Here is an 18,380-nt window from a genome sequence, read left to right on the forward strand (position 1 = left end):
TTAACTTTTTAAGGGACCTCCACACTGTTTTCCAAAGTGGCTGTACCAACTTGCATTCCCACCAACAGTGTAAGAGGGATCCTCTTTCTCCACATCCTCTCCAACATTTGTTGTTTCTTGCCTTGCCAGGTTTTGCCATTCTAACTGGCGTAAGGTGGTATCTCAGTGTGGTTTTGATTTGAATTTCCCTGATGGCTAATGACTGAACATTTTTTCATGTGTCTGTTAGCCATTTGTATGTCTTCATTGGAAAAGTGTCTGTTCATATCTTCTGCCCATTTTTTGATTTGATGATTTGTTTCTCTTATATTGAGTTTGAGAAGTTCTTTGTAGATCTTGGATACCAGTCTTTTATCTGTAGTGTCATTTGCAAATATATTCTCCCATTCCGTGGGCTGCCTCTTAGTTTTTTTGACTGTTTCCTTGGCTGTGCAGAAGCTTTTTATCTTGATGAAGTCCCACAAGTTCATTTTTTCTTTTGTTTCTCTTGTCTTTGGAGATGTGTCATGAAAAATGTTGCTGTGTCCGATGTCAAAGAGGTTGCAGCCTATGTTCTCCTCTATGATTTTGATGGATTCCTGTCTCACATTGAGGTCTTTCACCCATTTGGAGTTTATTTTTGTGTATGGTGTGAGAGAGTGGTCAAGTTTCATTCTTTTGCATATAGCTTGACACCTTTAGTTTAAAAGTTCTCCTTTAGAAATTAATTTAGATGCTAAAAATTCATAGGCAGTTTCAAATACTGATTTCAAATTAGGGGATTTTTACACTTTTCCTCAAATTGAAAATAGCTTTATTGTTTTATTTTAATTATAAAAATAGGAGATGCTTGGGGTGCCTGAGTGACTCAGATGGTTAAGCATCTGCCTTCAGCTCAAGTCATGATCCCCAGGTCCTGGGATCAAGCCCCACTGGTCCCGGGTCCCTGCTCCCAGCTCAGCAGGGAGTCTGCTTCTCCTTCTCCCTCTGCCTAACCCCCTGCTTGTGCTGTCTCTGACTCTCTCAAATGAATAAATAAAATCTTTAAAAAAATAGGAAATGCTTCTTATAAAAAATTTTCAGAGAATACAGAATAGTATAATGAAGAATGTAAAAATAATTTATAATCCCATTATTCAGAGATAATCACTATTACCATTTTAGCTATGCCTTTCAAATTTTTTTCTCTGCATTCATTGTGTGTTGTGTATCTGTGATTTCTTTTTGATCTAAAATGATTGTATTTCAGGAAAAATTTTTTTTTACTGAGACAAGCCGAAAACACTTTGTTTTTTGTTTTTTTGCTTGATGAGTGAATTGGCAATTTGGATGGCTTTTTCCATTCTCACTTAGCTGTATCGTATTAGTATACTAATCAGCACAGGGTGTACTTTAGAACACTTTAGTGAGCTAATGCCTTCTCAAATGTGTTTATGTAGTAACCAATGAGTCTGTATTGTGAGGATTAATAAAGTACAGTTTGGAGCTCAGAATTCTCCCCTCCCCCAGCTCCTAAAAATTCAACTGAATTATCTTTAAAAATTAATTCTTCATTATTAATGGTGTTTGTTTTATTTGCTTCCTCTAGCAAAATATCTTCACCCTTATCTGTAAGTAGGATGGGTATGTAATTTTTCACTCAACCTGGACATTTTTGAGGATGAAAGGGATACTTATAAATATTTAAAATTCTGGAAGTTTTTTGAAATATATTTTTTTGGCCATCAAAATGATTTCATTACATTGGTAAATCAATATAATAGTTCTAGTCAAACACGATTTCCAAAAATAAAATTCACTAAAACATTTGTACTATAACAAAATTAAGTCTTTTTATTGATTATCACAATATTAAAAACATATACAGAATAATTATTTTTGGTATCTTTTTTTCTATTAGTTTCTTAGCCATTCCTGTCTCTAATATTGTATCATTAATACTTTTCTGGACAGTGTATTTTTCAGTATAGTTTAACTAATTTAAAATTTTTCATGAAATTGTCTGTTGTAGTTTTCAGAGTTACATATTATGGTTTGTAGTTGGCTTATTCTCTGTAACCAGTAACATTTTTAATTGCTAATACACTCTGTTTGTTGTGATGTACCTGGTTAGCTCAGGAAAAAATTTGCTAAATGGAGAATATTCTTAATTCTTATTTTTTTGTTACTGAAAATTATAAATTTGTCAGCCCCAATATTTTTACAGTTTTTTTTTTTTGCCTCTGTTAAGGCAAATATTTTTGACAAATATTTTGACAAGTATTTTTATAAGACAAATCTTGTCATAAAAGTTGTCCCTATTTATGATTATTTTACATTTTCCACTAAATTTAGATGCTGTAAAATTGTAGGCTTTCTGTAATTTCTTTTCATTCCAGTACCAGTGTCAAATACTTCTTCCACTGCCTCACAAGGTAGCTGTCTGAAGTTGCTTGTGTCTGAGGATACTTTTCAGTGAGTCTTCTGCATGCTGTTCTTGAAAAGAAGGTGTGATATTGTATCTGTGGTGAATCAGGAAAAGAAAGATGGAATTATCACTAGTTCTCTTTCAGATTTCATCACTTGTTCAAGTGGATAAAGCACTTACACTACTATGATACCTTGGCCAGAAGTTAGATGTCTGTGGTAGAGGTATACTAAATCCATTGTGGTTTATTTTAATGTATTTTAATATAGTGACTAGTAATAATAGTTCATTTAAGGAAATGCAGAATCTGAGACAAATGCTAAACTAAATGGTATGCTGGGACAACAGATTGTAAATTAAGACTGTCCTGAGCAAACCAGGGCATGTGGAAAACAGCATGGTATTGTGAAAAGAGCATGGAACTTGGAATGGTATAGACCTGCATTTAACTCTGGGCTTTGCCATTTAACAGCTTGGATAAATAACCTCTCTGAGACTAGGTATGTTAGGGTTTTCCAGAGAAACAGGACCAACAGGATAGACACACACACATTCACATACACTGATCGATTGACTGATTTTAAGGAATTGGCTTATGTGGGTACTGGCAAGTCCTAAATCTGTAGGGCAGGCCAGCAGGCTGGGGACCCAGGGAAGAGTTGATGTTGCTTCTGAATCTAAAGGCTTTCTGGAGGCAAAATTCCTTCTTTCTCAGGGTACTTCAGTCTTTTCTCTTAAGGCCTTCAACCGATTGGACGAGGCCCACCCAATTACTTTACTCCAAGTCTACTGATATAAATGCTAATGACATTAAAAAAAATACCTTTAGAGTAACATCTAGATGGGTGTTTGACCAAACAACTGGGTTAGCCTAGCCAAATTGACACATACAATTAACCTTCACGTTAGGTTTCCTCATTTGCAAACTGGAATGATACTATGTGGCTCACAAGGATACTATGGCTCACACTAAGTTTCTTCATTTGCAAACTGGAATGATAATATGTGGCTCACAAGGATTATTAGCATAATATGTTCTCACAGTTGGCACTCGATGAATGTTGATTTCTTTTTTCTTTTCTTTTCTTTTCTTTTCTTTTCTTTTCTTTTCTTTCCTTTTCTTTTCTTTTCTTTCTTTCTGAAGATTTTATTTATTTGGGGTGCCTGGATGGCTCAGTCGGTTAAGCAGCTGCCTTCAGCCCAGGTCGTGATCCCAGGGTGCTGGGATCAAGCTCTGCGTGGGGCTCCTTGCTCAGCAGGAGCGTGCTTCTCCCTCTCCCTCTGCTTGCCACTCCCCCTGCTTGTTCTCTCTCTCTCTCTCTCTCTCTCCCAAATAGATAAATAAAATCTTTAAAAATATATATTTTATTTATCTATTTGAGAGAGAGAGAGAGAGAGAGAGAGCCTGAGCGTGGGGGGGGGGTGCAGAGAGGGAGAGAGAGAAGCAGAACCCCGGTGAGCAGGGAGCCTGATGCAGGGCTCAATCCCAGGATCCTGAAATCATGACCTAAGCCAAAGGCAGATGCTTAACCGACTGAGCCACCCAGGTGTCCTGAATGTTGATTTCTTAATCCAGTTTTATACCCGTTAAGGCGATAGGCCCAACCTTGATGCTTTAAGATTTTTTTCCTGTTTATCTTTGTATTTCTATCTAAGCGTCTCTTGCCCCCTCATCTACTTAAGTCCTGTCAAATCTATCTTACAAACATTTATTCAGACCATACCCTTCTTTTCTGCCATTGCCTGTGTTCAGGTCCTCTATTGGGCCCATTAAAATTATTTCCTAAGTAGCCTTCTACTTTCCATCTTATTTTCCCTCTTCACAAGTAACCACCTAGACCTAATACTATGTTAATAACTCCTGAATCTGTCCCCTTTGTCCATTCTCATTTTCATTACTTTTGCCTGGCACCTGAATCCCTTCTTAAGTTGTCTTCTACAAAACATCAAAATCTTATCTCCAATTCTGTCACCATTCAGAACTCCTCATTATTCTTTTCAAACATAACTGAGCTTTCTGTTGATTGCCTGTTTTGTGCATGCTCTTACCTCCATATAGAATCACCTTCTCCCCTTCCCCTCCAGACTTCAAATTCCTGCACTGATGTCATTTCCATGAAGCCTTCTTGGACTCCCTTCCTGGTTCTAGAACACTCTTACACATTTATGTCCAGGTGAACTTGAACCCTCAGTCATTGATACTATACTCCTAAGCTACATTTCAGGTGAGATAGTAAATCTGTTTATTAGCTGACCAGAGAACCTTTTGAACTATGGTATGAATTGAATGGCACTCCTTGCCTACAAGCTTTTCAGGTCTGACGATATAAATATCATCTTTTTGTATATCAGTTTATGTATTTACTTGATTATTTTATCAAAATGGTTTTTGAATTCTATTCATAGGGACTTTGGACATTTAGGTAGAAGATGAATGCTGAAGGCTTTGGGCCTTTCAGCTGTCTTTAATCAAAGCATTTCACCCCTAATTTGTAACATGTTGGGTTTCTTGGTAAAATTTTCCATGAGGAAAAGAAGTTTTGGTATCGAAAATAATTTTAAAATTCTTGTGTTGTTTTGTCTGCTTGATTCTTAATAATCCATATGGCTGCCTTTATTCACTTTCCCTTCCCCCTCAAAAGAAACTAAACCAAACTTTTCAAAATCAAGGATATTTTACTCTTACTCATCTTTGTTTCTCAGTTATCTGTTGAAAGAATGCAAATACACTAATACAGATTATTGAATAGCATTTAATGTCTAATTACTTATTTATTTTAGTTATCAAGTGGGAATCCTGTTTATGAGAAATACTACAGACAGGTAAGATTTTTGTTTGTTTGTTGTCCTAGATTGAACATAAAAATGCTTTCAACTCTTGATGGTATATTTGCAGATTACCAGCTATCTGAACACATTTGATGTGTCTTGTTTTCAATTTCTTGTGCTCTAACCTCCTACTTTGAGTGCTTAATGCTTTTGACAAACTGTCAGAAAAATGAAGGAAAGAGATAATTATGCCCAAATATTTAATTGTCTTAAATGTCTATTTATCCATATAATGTATACCATTAGATGTTATAAAATCCATGTAACATTAGATATATTAATCTAGATATAAATATCCAAATTAATTTTAAGCCAAATAGAAATGACTTATCTGTTGTTTTTAAGACTTACTAAAGTTTAGGGGCACCTGGGGGGCTCAGTTTGTTAAGCGGCTGACTCCTGATTTCGTCTCAGGTCATAATCTCAGGACTGTGGGATCAAGCTCTCCCCCCCACCTCGTGGGGCTTCGTGCTCAGAGTGGAGTCTGCTTGTCCCTCTTCCTCCCGCTGTGCACCTCCCCCCTTGCGGTCTTTCTCTTGCACGCATGCTCGCTCTCTCAAATAAATAAAATCTTATAAAGAAAGACTTTTTAAGTTTAATTTTCACAAAGTTAAAACTATGATTCTCATACAAATATGAAACGAACATGTGTCAAGAATTTTATTTACCTCAATTAATTACTGGAAGAACCAGTAAGATGTGAAAATAAGAATATGAGTTGTAGAGATTTATATTCTCCACCAGACAAAATTCATTTATTGGTATGGACAGGGATCATTGCATTGCTATCAGTTTTCTGTAATTTAACTTCTACTCCTACATAGTGTAAAAGAGCCTAGTCAATAGAAAGTCAATCAGGGGTGCATACATCAAATCTCTTAAGGGTGTAGACAGTCTCATTTGCCCATTTCCAAATACTGGATCATTTTCCTAACAATCTCCTCACCTGTGATTATGATCACAGAAAAGGCTATAATTTGGCCTGGCTATTTACATAATTACAGCAAGTTTATTAATGAACCAGTATAAGTCTCCTTGGGTATGACTTGCAAATCTCCAGACATACACTTACTATTTAACAACTTCTGAGCCTGGAGAATTAATTTCTACCTGAAATTTCTAAAGAATTTGGATTGTACTTTTTAAAGCCTTTGCTATTTTTCCTCTATCTTGAGACTAGGAACCAAACCTTGAAATTCTTTCTCCCATATTTCATCTGCAGTCCATATGAATTTGAATGAATTTATCTCATCTTGAGGTTTTTCCATATCTGCTAAAGTTCCTAGCCTGCTAAGTGAGCTTGCTTTACTATCTCTGAGACAGGAACCTTATAAACCAGGTTGCAGGCCAGTTTTCTTAGGAGGGCTTTCTAGACATTGTCTCTGCATAAGTCAGTCCTTTTTCCTTAATTGTGGCTTTTTCTTTCTGAATAAAAGATAACTATTCTCAGATAGACCTTATTTTGTGCAATTTATTTACTCAACTGTATCCTGATAAAAAGGAGAAAAAATATTTAACCTGTTAATAACTATATTGCCAAAAAAATAAGGACATTCCATTGAAAGATTTGTTTTGAGTTCTGAAGGGTCAGTGAAAATCAGATACCATTGAAAGCTATTTCATTCAGTTTATAAAAGCAGAGCCTACTAAATTGAGGGTAACATAAGGAGAAAAAAGAAAGGTCTTTTCTACATATCCGTTAAAAAACAGGATATTAAAAATAATACCAATAGTATTCCAAGTTAATAACCATAATTAAATATTCCTCAATAGTTCATTCAGTCCTGTGTAATTAATTCTTCTTCCCCTGAATCTTGGGTCAGGAGTCTGCTTTCATGAAATAAAACTACTTCTAGACTGCATAGTCCCAGATACTCTGACATAGTTCACTGGTATAGTCTGAGAGTTGTCTAAAGTGATGTCAGCTCAGAAGTCATTATCCAAAAGTCTATGTTTTGAAGTGTTAATAATTCAGATTATATGGGATAGTTTTTTCCAATAGGCTCTGAAACTTTCTTTCTTTGTCATTGATGAAGACACAGATTCTAGCCTGTAGCTTATGGCAGAGCCTTTGGGCAAGTGTCAGAGTACAACAGAAGCTCCTGTACATGACAGAGACTAAATGGCTGTGTTTAATTTATTATAGTAACCAAAAGAATGGAAGATAGTAAAATTGGAATATGATACATAAATATTTCATGAGAGTTTGATCAGTGTTTCCTTTGATGGTCTCTCTGTTTAGGTCATGCTAGGGATAGATGTCCCCCCACCCCAACCCACCCAGTCAGGGAGTAGGCAAAGAAGAAGGAGTTTTGGAGATTTTTAGAGGCAGGTTTCTCAACCCTTTTTGTACTTCCTTGTTACCCCAAATTTGGATTGGGCAATTTTTTTCTTTTTTGCTGAGTGCCTGATTTATCCCATGTTCCAGCACTTAAAAGAAAGGATTTCTCTTTTGCGTCTTTGCTGGGATTGGCCTGCCTGGAATGCTTTGTGTATGTTTACAACAAACTTAATCTTTTAACTAAACTGGAAAAACAGCTAGCTCATAAATATCTTTGAATCATGTTACTTTTCCCATGACTTTAAAAAAATTTACTTTTCACTTTTATAAACAGAATTTTACTTTAGGAAATCTTTACAGAAGTGAGAATAATTATTTTGAGCTGTTTTTCTGTTTTAAAGGAAAGTCCCTATCAATTAAAATGATGTGTTTCTGTTAATATGCTTTAGGAACTTAAGAATTTTAAAAATGTTTCCTTAAGTTTATTATGGAATCACTGCTGGTTTTAGAGCTGAAACTGCTTTGATTTTTTTTTTAAGTGTTGCCATTTCTAAGAATAAGTATAAAAACAAAAGTTAATGATTTAAAGATGTTTGAAAAAAACAGAAAACATATACAGCTATTCCCATTTGTCAAAAGACGTCTCCAGGAAATGCTGCCCTTTTCTCCTGTTACTATTACGTTTATTACAATTTGAATGGTACATATAGAAGACTTGGAGTCAGAAGATAAATGTTAATGGTGTGACTCCACTAATTTACTTCTCTGAGCTTCGGTTTTCCCATTTGTATAATGGGTATGATAAAAAAAACTTTGTAAATTGCCAGTCCTTTAGAGATCATACTCTACTCTCGTGGCTCTCCATATATTTCTTAGCTTTTGTTAGTCAAAGGATTCCTGTTCCCTTTTTGAAAAAGCCAGTTCCCAAGTCACAGGGAGGAAGGCAGATAAAATGATGATAATTTTGTCTTTGTGGTTGTCGGCAACTTATGGTTTGTATCTTTTCAGGTTGATACAGGCAATACTGGAAGGGTATTGGCTTCTGATGCTGCTGTTTTCCTGAAAAGATCAGGGCTTCCAGACTTGATACTTGGAAAGGTAGTATTTGTTCATTTTAACTAGATTATAATGAATATTTATTTAGTAGTATAAGTAAATTGGATGCAAATTTAGAAAGATACCATCAAGAAACTTAGAATTGAATCATTGAAGCAGTTGCAGTAATGTAATGGAGGGAATTTGTGGTACAGTGATTTACCCTTTTGAAAAGTAAGGTGTTTTTCAGATTTTTAGAAAACCAATTACTTTTTAGTGGGATGAAATGAGGAAGTGATAGTACATTTGGGTATTGTGGGGAGAAACAGTGCAGACTGGGAACCTTGCCACCCACTCAGAGGGTTGGCTCTATCTCTGCTTCCTCTATTATAACTGTCTCTAACTGTGTTTAATTTGTGGTGAATAGAGTTGGGGATGAGAAGCTTAGAAAAGAGCTCAAAGAAGTGGAAAGTCCCTCTCCTGGCTAAATCTCCTGGTGAATCCTTATACACGATATTGATATTAGTTATTATAAATTAATAATTTAATTGTTCACAAATAAACATGAACTATTTCAACCTGTCCATAAGGAAGAATATCATCTTAATTTGGATCTAAAATCAAGATAGTAGGTCGTAGTAGAAGGAGCATTGGATTTGGAGTTAGAACCTGGGTTAATGAAAAAGACATTAGACTTGGAAGTTAGAACCTGGGTTTCACTTCTTTCTTTGATGCCTTGAGTGTTCTTAAGTATCTCACTGGGCCTTAGTATCTTTGTGTAGGGTTGCACTAAATGACCTTTAAGGTTTCTTCTCACTTTTAATTCTATGATTCTTAAATCTGAGGACCAAAGAGAATGAAGTTGTAAATTACAGGGGGATTTAATTTGAGATGATTTTTGTTTAAAATATAAATTAACTTTTTTTTTTTTCTGAATTTCAGATTTGGGATTTAGCTGACACAAATGGCAAAGGAATCCTGAACAAACAAGTAAGATTCAGAGATTCATATGAAAAATTTTTTGAGTGAATAAAAAATAACCAGGATTTTTTTCTAATTTTAAACTAGGAATTGGTTTTTTACCAACATTAAGGTTTTGCAAGGGCAAGTGTTATAACAATATATTTGAAAATATTTCCAGTTCAGTAGACATTAAAGTAACTGATTCCCAAAGGTTAGTGTTCATTTGGTGACATTGTTCTCTTGGAATGTCTTAGTCTATTGGGGCTTCTCTAACACGATAACACAGACTGGATGGCTTATAAATAGCAGAAATTTATTGCTCACAGTTCTGGAGGCTGGGAGTACGAGATCAGGCTGCCAGCATGTTTGGGTGAGGAGTCTTCTTGGTCGCAGACTTCTTGTATCCTTATAAGGCAGAAGGGGCGAGGGATCTTTCTGGACCCTCCTTTTTAAAGCGCTTATCCCATTCATGAGGGCCCCACCCTGATGCTTTAAGCACTTCTCAAAGTCTCTGCTTCCTAATACAATTACCTTTGGAGGTTAGGATGCAACATAATTCAGTTTTTTACTTGTGCAGTATACTTACTTGTGAGTATTCTGGTCTAGGTCTTAAACTTTTGGCATATCAACTAAAGAATGAATTACAGGCCATAAGTAAACCCTAGACTAGAAATATATGAAAGTGATTATGGGTATTGGACACCATCAGTGTACTTTGAAATTCAGCTTATTGGGGATGAATTTCAGAGTTCCACAGGATTGAATTCAGAGCTTGCTGCATGCTGATACATTGGCTGAGCACTGCTACTCAAAGTTAATTCCCCCATATTGGATAGCTGAAGAAGCGTCATACTCAGAAAAGGGATGGGAAATTTAGATGAGAGGGTCAGAATATCCAGTCTCTTAATTAAGATTCCAGGGTTAGATTGTATCCCCATTGGAGCCCCTGGGACCGGAGGGCTAGTTGGTCCATTGGAGACATAGGAAAACTAACTTAATATGGGCAGCCAGGGTACTGTGCGCTCAGTCAGCAAATATTTATTGAATACCTATTTTGAGTGAGGCTTTGGAAGTGCAGAGGTGAACATGACAGATGTAGTCCGTCTTCATGAGTTTATAGTATAATACTTTTTTTTTTTTTTTTTAAGATTTTATTTATTTAGTTGAGAGAGCGAGAAAGAGCATGGACAGAGTGAGAAGCAGGTTCCCTGCCGGCAGGGATGTGGGGCTCGAGCCCAGGACCCTGAGATCATGACCTGAGTCGAAGGCAGATGCTTAACCGACTGAGCCACCCCGACACCCCAGTATAATAAATTCTTCACTGATATTCCTGGACTTTGGATGTTGAGTTTGGGTTGTCTTTGTTAAATCCAGGTGGCTGGATTTGTGGGTCTGCAGTTAAACTTTGTAGATCCAAATTAAGATGAAGAAAAAGATTTTTGAGTTAACATGAAGAAAAGGAAAGAAACCAATATTTATTGAGTTTCTATGTGCCAAAAATGACAGTAGGTGTTTTCTTTCTATAGTATGGTTTTTATTTTGTTCCTCATAATACGTGGCAAGGTATTAGAAAAATTTTGCAGAAAAATTTTATTTAACTTACCCATGGCTTCACAACTCTTAAGTAGAAGAACTGGAATTTAATGCAGGACTATTTCACTTCAGAGTTTGTCCATACTATGGGGGTGGACCCGATTACCTAAGAGTAATTGACTCTCATAGAATGAGAAAGGAAAGAGGGTTGTTGTTGGAGTACTTAGAATAATGGTGTTTATTTATTTTTAATTATTTGAGAGAGAGAGAGAGAGAGAGAGAGCAAGCACATAAAGGGGGACGGGGAGAGGGAGAAGCAGATTCCCCACTGAGCAGGGAGCCTGAGGCGAAGGGCTCAATCTCAGGACCCCTGGATCATGACCTGAGCTGAAGGCAGATGCTTAACCAACTGAGCCACGTAGGCATCTCAGAATACTAGCATTTTAAGGTTGAAGGAGGCATTGACTCAGAGAGGAGACTTGAAAGGTCAGAGGAAAAGTAGGAGAGTTTTATGAAGCTATGCTGGTGGAGGTGAGTTTCTGGAAGTTATCATACTGTCCAGACTGCCAAAAGAACAAGCAGGATGAGGTGGGGTTTTTTGTGTTTTGTTTTGTTTTTTTGAGGCTATTGTATTTGGTAGCTAAGAGGTTATTTGTGATATAGGCAGTGGTTTCTCTAGCTAATGGTGGGAGTTGAAGTCAGATTATATAAAATCTTGTGGAATGAATGAAAAGGAAAGAGGAGATCTTGAAATACAATCTTTTTCAAGAAAATTTCTGAGTGAAGGCAAGGTATTATATAAAGCAGACAAACCTGCAAGGTTCTAAGAATGGGTTAGTAATTGGGTAAGAAGGGTATAGGTAGAAAGTTTGAGAAAAGTGGTGAAGGGTTGATTACATCAGCAACTATACTAAGTTGTAAGTGATTATAACTAGAGTAAAAGCATTTGTTATGTCTATTCCTAGACCTGACTTTAACTCAGAACAGCTGAAGACCAGTTGCTTGAGAATCTCTGCATTTATTTATTAAATTTGGACTGAGACTTCAAATGCCAAAAATCCCAAGGACCTTTGGGAGAGACTTACAAGTATTTTGAAGAGAGGCAGTTATGTAATTGTTTTAGATGCTGCGCGGTAGCTCTGTATTCTCTGTAGCTTTCCTGGAATAGCAGTGGTTGAGTCACGTGAATGATTGGCCCAGTTTCAAAATTTATCATCTTAAATCCAGAGATGACTTTTGATAACATTCAGTTGTTATTTTCTTGTAGGCTTTTTTCTGGACTCTCTTTCCTCACTTAAATGATAAAAGCCATTTTTAACATCATTAAATATTCTTTGAAGCGTGTATTAATTTTGTATAATTTCCACTATCTGTATGTATCATAGTTTATTTAAGTGTTTTCCCATTTATATTAATACTTTTTTTTCTATTTATAATAATGTTAGGAACATATTTGTACATAGATATCTTCTTAATTTTAAAGCAAGTATTTTCAGGCAAATGTGCTGTTACATTTGTTGCTTCATAAAGATCTTGAAGTAATTATGAATTGTTTTATATTTTCACATTCTAAGTGTGTGGGTGGGTGGATGGATGGATAGATAGATAGATAGATAGATAGATAGATAGATAATGCACTTAACTTCATGCTTCTCTTTTTCAGGAATTTTTTGTTGCTTTGCGTCTTGTGGCATGTGCCCAGAATGGATTGGAGGTTTCACTGAGTAGTTTGAACCTGGCCGTCCCTCCACCAAGATTTGTAAGAAATGATCTCAAATTTAAATTGTATTTAATTTAAAAAATGATACTGTGTGATTTAAAAATTAAAATTGCCATATTAAAAAAATTCCCCTAGTCCCTATCACTCAGCTACCTTGATTTTATTTCTTAATGGCTATTGCTGTTTCTAGTTTCTTGTATGTCCTTCCAGAATTATTATATGTGTATATAAAACATAAATATCTACTTCCACATTTTACATTGATAGTAGTGTACAATTAATAAACACAATTCTATACCTTTTTAAATATGTTTTAGAAATCTTTACATAAAAGCATCTTTATTCTTTTTTATAGCTGTATACTATTTCCTTGCTTCTATTTACATAAAATTTTTAAAGTTTTTATTTAAATTCTAGTTAATTAGCATACAGTGTAATACTAGTTTCAGGTGTACAATATAGTGAGTGATTTAGTATTTCCATACAACACCCAGTGCTCATCATAGCAAGTGCGTTCCTTAATCCCCATCACCTGTTTAACCTATCCCCCCAGACCTCCCCTCTACCATAGTTTAACTTCCTATTGAAAGGTTTTTAGCTTGTTTCTAATCTTTTATTATTAAAAAAATGCTCCAATGAATAATAACCTTGGATATATGTCATTTTGCATGTGCAGAAATATATTTATATGTGCATATTTTCCGAAGTGGAATTGCTGTTTCAGAAGTTTGTTCATTTGTGCAATTTTCATATATAATATCAACTTGTCTTCCTTAGTGGTTGTACTCATTCACAATCCTGCCATCAATTGGTTGAGTGCACTTTTGCTAACATACTGTTGTTAAACTTTTGGATCCTTGTCAATTTGAGAGGTGACAGATGGAATGTTAAGTGTAGTTTTAGTTTGCCCATTTGGTTTTATAGAGTGAGTTTGAGTAGTTTCTGTCATGCTTATGAGCCATTTACATTACCTTTATGTGAATGTCTGTTTAAAGCTTTTGCCCATTTTTCTTAGGTTACTGGTCTTTTTTTTTTTTTTAATTGAATTCTAGAGGCTACACTCACACATATACACGTACACACACACACACACACACACCTCTATATATTTTTTCCCCCAGTTTGTCATTTGTCTTTTGACATTATGGTGATTTTTTTTCATAAGGAGGTCATTGTTCTTTATGTAAATGAGTTAATAGGATTTAATTTTTTTTCACATTTATGTTAGTCTTGATATCAAGTATGAGTATGGATTCAAATTTATGTTTTCTCAAGATGGCTTCTTCATAGAAGAATTATTGAATAACCAGTCTTTTCCTTACTGATTTGAAATGCCACCTGTCATGTATTTTGGTTTCTTTTTGGATTTTTCTGTTCTTTTTGATCTATTTATTCATATGCTCATCTCATATTATTTTAATTATCATATTTGGTAGTTTGTTTTTACATCTGATAGGGCTAGTCCTCCCTACCCTATCTCCCTTTTCAGAAGTTTAATGGCTCTTACTTTTTTTGGTTTGTTTGTTTTAGATTTTATTTATTTGAGAGAGAGAGAGAGAGCATGAGCAAGGGAGAGGGTTAGAGGGAGAGGGAGAAGCTTATTCCCTGCTGAGCAGGGAGCCCAACACAGGGCTCCATCCCAGGACCCTGAGATCATGACCCAAGCCAAAGGCAGACACTTAACAGAATGAGCCACCCAGGTGCTGTGGCTCTTAACTTGTTTTTAAATTCAGTATTTTAAAAGTGTTTAGTCTGAGTATTATGAATTCAACTTCAGTTTTGAGAATTTCTGCATTTGTAAGTTTAGGCATGGAATCAGAGGGTTAATTTAGGGATTTGTTGCCTAACTATATTATTATAAAAATGTTTCAAATATATCCATCTGTCTCTACAAGCAGATAAATATAACAACTTGGGTATGCTGTTAATAGGTTCATGTACTTGTAACTTAAGAAATCTTAAGTTGGGTTCTTGTCCCAGTTTGCTTTCCTTAAATAGTGTTGGGAAAAAGTCATCAGTTAACAGGGCCACAAATATTTTTGTTACACTGAGATATCTTTATCATGATATCAGTTGTAATAAGATTTTTTCTGTAACACTTAAATGTTTCAGTTAGTGCTCGAATACCATTTATGCAGCTCTGATAACTCCATTTTTGTTTCATTTGTATTTAGATGAAGTGAAATAGAGTCAACATAGAATAGTGTCCTGTGTGCTTTGAGTTCCAAATTTTGTATGAATATATTTAAATCCAAAGACCACTTTTTCTTTGTTTATTGATGTGAGATTTTCAACTCCTCATATGCTTTATTTTCCTTTTTAGCATGATACCAGTAGTCCTTTGCTAATCAGTGGAACTCCTGTGACTGAGCTGCCGTGGGCTGTAAAAGTAAGTAAACTTCATAACTACTTTTTCCTTACCACTGCTTTGCTTCCTACCCACATAATTCTCTTTCCCTATTTCCAAAATCTGTTGTAATCTGCATGAGACTTTCATTTTTACTGTAGGGGAAATACTGGTACTAGAAATCTTTTGAGAGATCTTAACTGTTCTGTCAATCATTTTGTGACAATTAGTACAGCTTAATCTCATTTCTGTTATAGTATAAACTAAAAATGGTGATGTCATAATCCTATTTTATGAATAGGTAGTTTACCCCACTGGTGTTATTTCCTGTTGAAAATTCTGGTTAACTAGATAATTCTCTTTATGGCTCTAAAACAATTTCGTATGAAATTTTTTTCTGAAGTAGATGTTTTGCATTGTATCTATTTGGAGACATTATACTAGTTATACTATCTTATCAGGTTTTTTAAATTGTAATTTTTAAATAATACTAGAATATAACAGATCAAATGACCTTTAATAAATATGTACAGTTTTGTCAGAAAGTCATTTGGTTTGTATGTCTATGTATGCTTGTGTGTTCTTAACTAATTCTAAGAAGTATAGGAATCTGGCTATAACTGGGCAAATCACGAAAGATTTTTTTTTTTAAGATTTATTTATTTTAGAGAGCGAGAGCACACATCCAAGTGGGGGAGGGGCAAAGGGAGAGAATCTCAAGCAGACTCCCCCACTGAGTGTGGAGCCCAACTTGGGCTTCGACATGGGGCTCAATCTCAAAACCTTGAGATCATGATCTGAGCCAAAATCAAGAGTCTTTGACTCTTAACCAATGGAGCCACCCAGGTGCTCCACGAACAATAGTTTTTTTATCTTATACAGATAACTTCCCAGGATTTTAGGGAATGTCCTGTTACCGATAAGAAAAGGATGTCTTGCTTTGGGAAAAATGGGGGAAACTTGATATTTATTCCTATGGTGGTTATTTTCTTTTTAAAATCTGAGTTTGAAATGTGACTAATACCATGTTGAGAAAGTGATAGAATGTCACTAATTAGCTTGTGTGTTCTCACGAAAGTTATTTCCTTGCTACGGATTTAAGTGAGAGGGTTTGACTAGATGCCCCTCTCAAAACCCTTCCTATCACCAAAATCTTTTGATTAACCTAACAGTAGAAAAGCAAACATAATGTTCAGTTACAAAAAGGATGGAAGGGTTACTGGACTCTTGAGTAACTTTTAAGTTGTTTTTATAATAATATTTTTTGATGAAAGCAAAAGGTTTTTTTAATAATTTTTAAGAATATGTTGCCTGTTCTTTGAGGATTTGATTTTTATAACTGCAGTTAAATGCTTATCATCACTATTTAACTTGTGATCTTTTTTATATTATAGTCTGAAGATAAGGCCAAATATGATGCAATCTTTGATAGTTTAAGCCCAGTGAATGGATTTCTCTCTGGTGATAAAGTGAAACCAGTGTTGCTCAACTCTAAGTTACCTGTGGATATCCTTGGAAGAGTAAGATATTATTAAATTCTAAATGTAATTTTTATGTATCTTACTTTTATATCTACCAGGAACATTTATAGCTCATTGTTAAAAATACTTAAATCTTACTTTGAAATTATACTCTTACAGAATTTTTCGTGTTCTGATTTAATATATAAAATTATTGCCAGTTAATTTTATTTGATATTCCCTCTAAAATATGAGTGCTTGAAATTAGTTACATATGTAAGCCCTTTGAGTAGGTCCTTTTTTCTTTGTCCTGTATGCTCTTACTTCCCAGTTCCTTGATTTAGTTTCTGGAGACCATCAGTATTTTGAATCTGCTACCTACTTCGTAGCTGTATCATGGGGCCTTGCCATAAGGAATAGTTTCATCTCTGAAATCATTAGTTCTACTGTCTAAATAGAACTTCCCATCTCTCTCGATCTCTTTTTCATAAGTACTTGGAAGACTAACTCTTTGACTTCACAAGACCTTTAAGTTTCAGAGTCCTTCACTTTATCCATTTTTCAAATTTATTTTTTTCCTCACCCATCTCGGTCCACAGTTTCATGTTGGTATCTGTAGCTCCCTTTGCCATGTTTTTAACTTTTCTCCTGACCTGATGAAAATCCAGGTTTGTGTTAAGCTAATTATGTGCCTTCTCTGTGGTTGCAGAGAGTCTACCACTGAGAGTAGAACTGAGAGTCTAATAAGATTGGTATCATCATAATTTCATGATCACCAGCTTCAGCTGGGCTTTCCCTACTCCTGGGCTGTTTCCATACTGATTTCTCTCTATGCCACTTTGTATTTCAAACCTCATCTACTCTCTCTACCTTATCTACTCCAGCCATTTCTTTAATCTCTTGCTTGGTCAGAATACATAGGGTGAAATCCTATCTGCACCATTGCTTGGGTGTGTGACCTTGGGTGAAATTCTGTAATAATATAATATTTTATGGTTTAGATGAAACTTTCCCCCCATTTATGTATTTGGTGTTCATAGGTAGCACATGAAATGAAAGAGCATTAATCTTTGTCAATTCTTTTCTTTTTAAGGTTTGGGAGTTGAGTGATATTGATCATGATGGAATGCTTGACAGAGATGAGTTTGCAGTTGTAAGTAACCTAATGCTGTTAAATTCTTAAACATCTTAATGGTTTTCTCAAGCGAGAATTTCCCTGTTTATTTTATCCTCGGAGGAAAACTGTATTTCCTTAAGATTGTTGGTACGAGTATTTTTATCTAGAATGTACAGGTAGTCAATAAGTATTTTTAAACAAATGGATAATAGAAAATGTATGTTCTTACCATCTTCATTTTATTTGACTTTAAGGTATATAGGATTATCTGCTTTGGATAATGTACTGTAAAGATGCTGAGTGGTATTGATCCTTTGTAACCAGGATCCCATCTTAACCAGGCATCTCATGTCAGTACCTCCTTGTGCTATGGAATAATTTTACTTCAGATATACCCCCAGATTTTCACATTTGTTTTTTTTAAAGGAAAACATGGATAGCACTGTAGTTTCACTTCATTTGTAGAGTCAGAGAAAGTTTTGACATCTTATCTGAAGACAGGTCATCTTTGGAAATTGGAAGTTAATTCCAAATAGAGTTGTATTCATCTCTTCCCTAAAGGTTAGATACAACTCTGCTGTGAGCTCACAAATAGTAAATCTCTAATCCCCCTTTTAATCTCTTACTTGGAAATTAGTCTGTTCAGATTTTCTGTCTTTATTTTGCTAAGAAATTATCTATTTCTTTGACTTTTCAAACTCATGACAGA

The 18,380-nt window shown here is 35.2% G+C and overlaps 1 protein-coding gene across 3 annotated transcripts in view; it reads left to right on the plus strand.

Annotated features, from left to right (window-relative positions):
• EPS15 (epidermal growth factor receptor pathway substrate 15) overlaps nt 1-18,380 on the plus strand; it is a 133,413-nt gene that overhangs the window by 27,898 nt on the left and 87,135 nt on the right. For all 3 annotated transcript variants that reach the window (XM_040627321.1, XM_040627319.1, XM_040627320.1), the window contains exons 2-8: nt 5,168-5,209; nt 8,505-8,594; nt 9,474-9,521; nt 12,691-12,786; nt 15,071-15,136; nt 16,489-16,614; nt 17,648-17,707. In XM_040627321.1, coding sequence (XP_040483255.1) covers nt 5,168-5,209; nt 8,505-8,594; nt 9,474-9,521; nt 12,691-12,786; nt 15,071-15,136; nt 16,489-16,614; nt 17,648-17,707 — 528 coding nt within the window. The remainder of the gene's footprint in view (nt 1-5,167; nt 5,210-8,504; nt 8,595-9,473; nt 9,522-12,690; nt 12,787-15,070; nt 15,137-16,488; nt 16,615-17,647; nt 17,708-18,380) is intronic.

Source organism: Ursus maritimus, unplaced genomic scaffold (assembly GCF_017311325.1).
Source record: "Ursus maritimus isolate PB19 unplaced genomic scaffold, ASM1731132v1 scaffold_12, whole genome shotgun sequence".
NCBI classification, from domain to species: domain Eukaryota; kingdom Metazoa; phylum Chordata; class Mammalia; order Carnivora; family Ursidae; genus Ursus; species Ursus maritimus.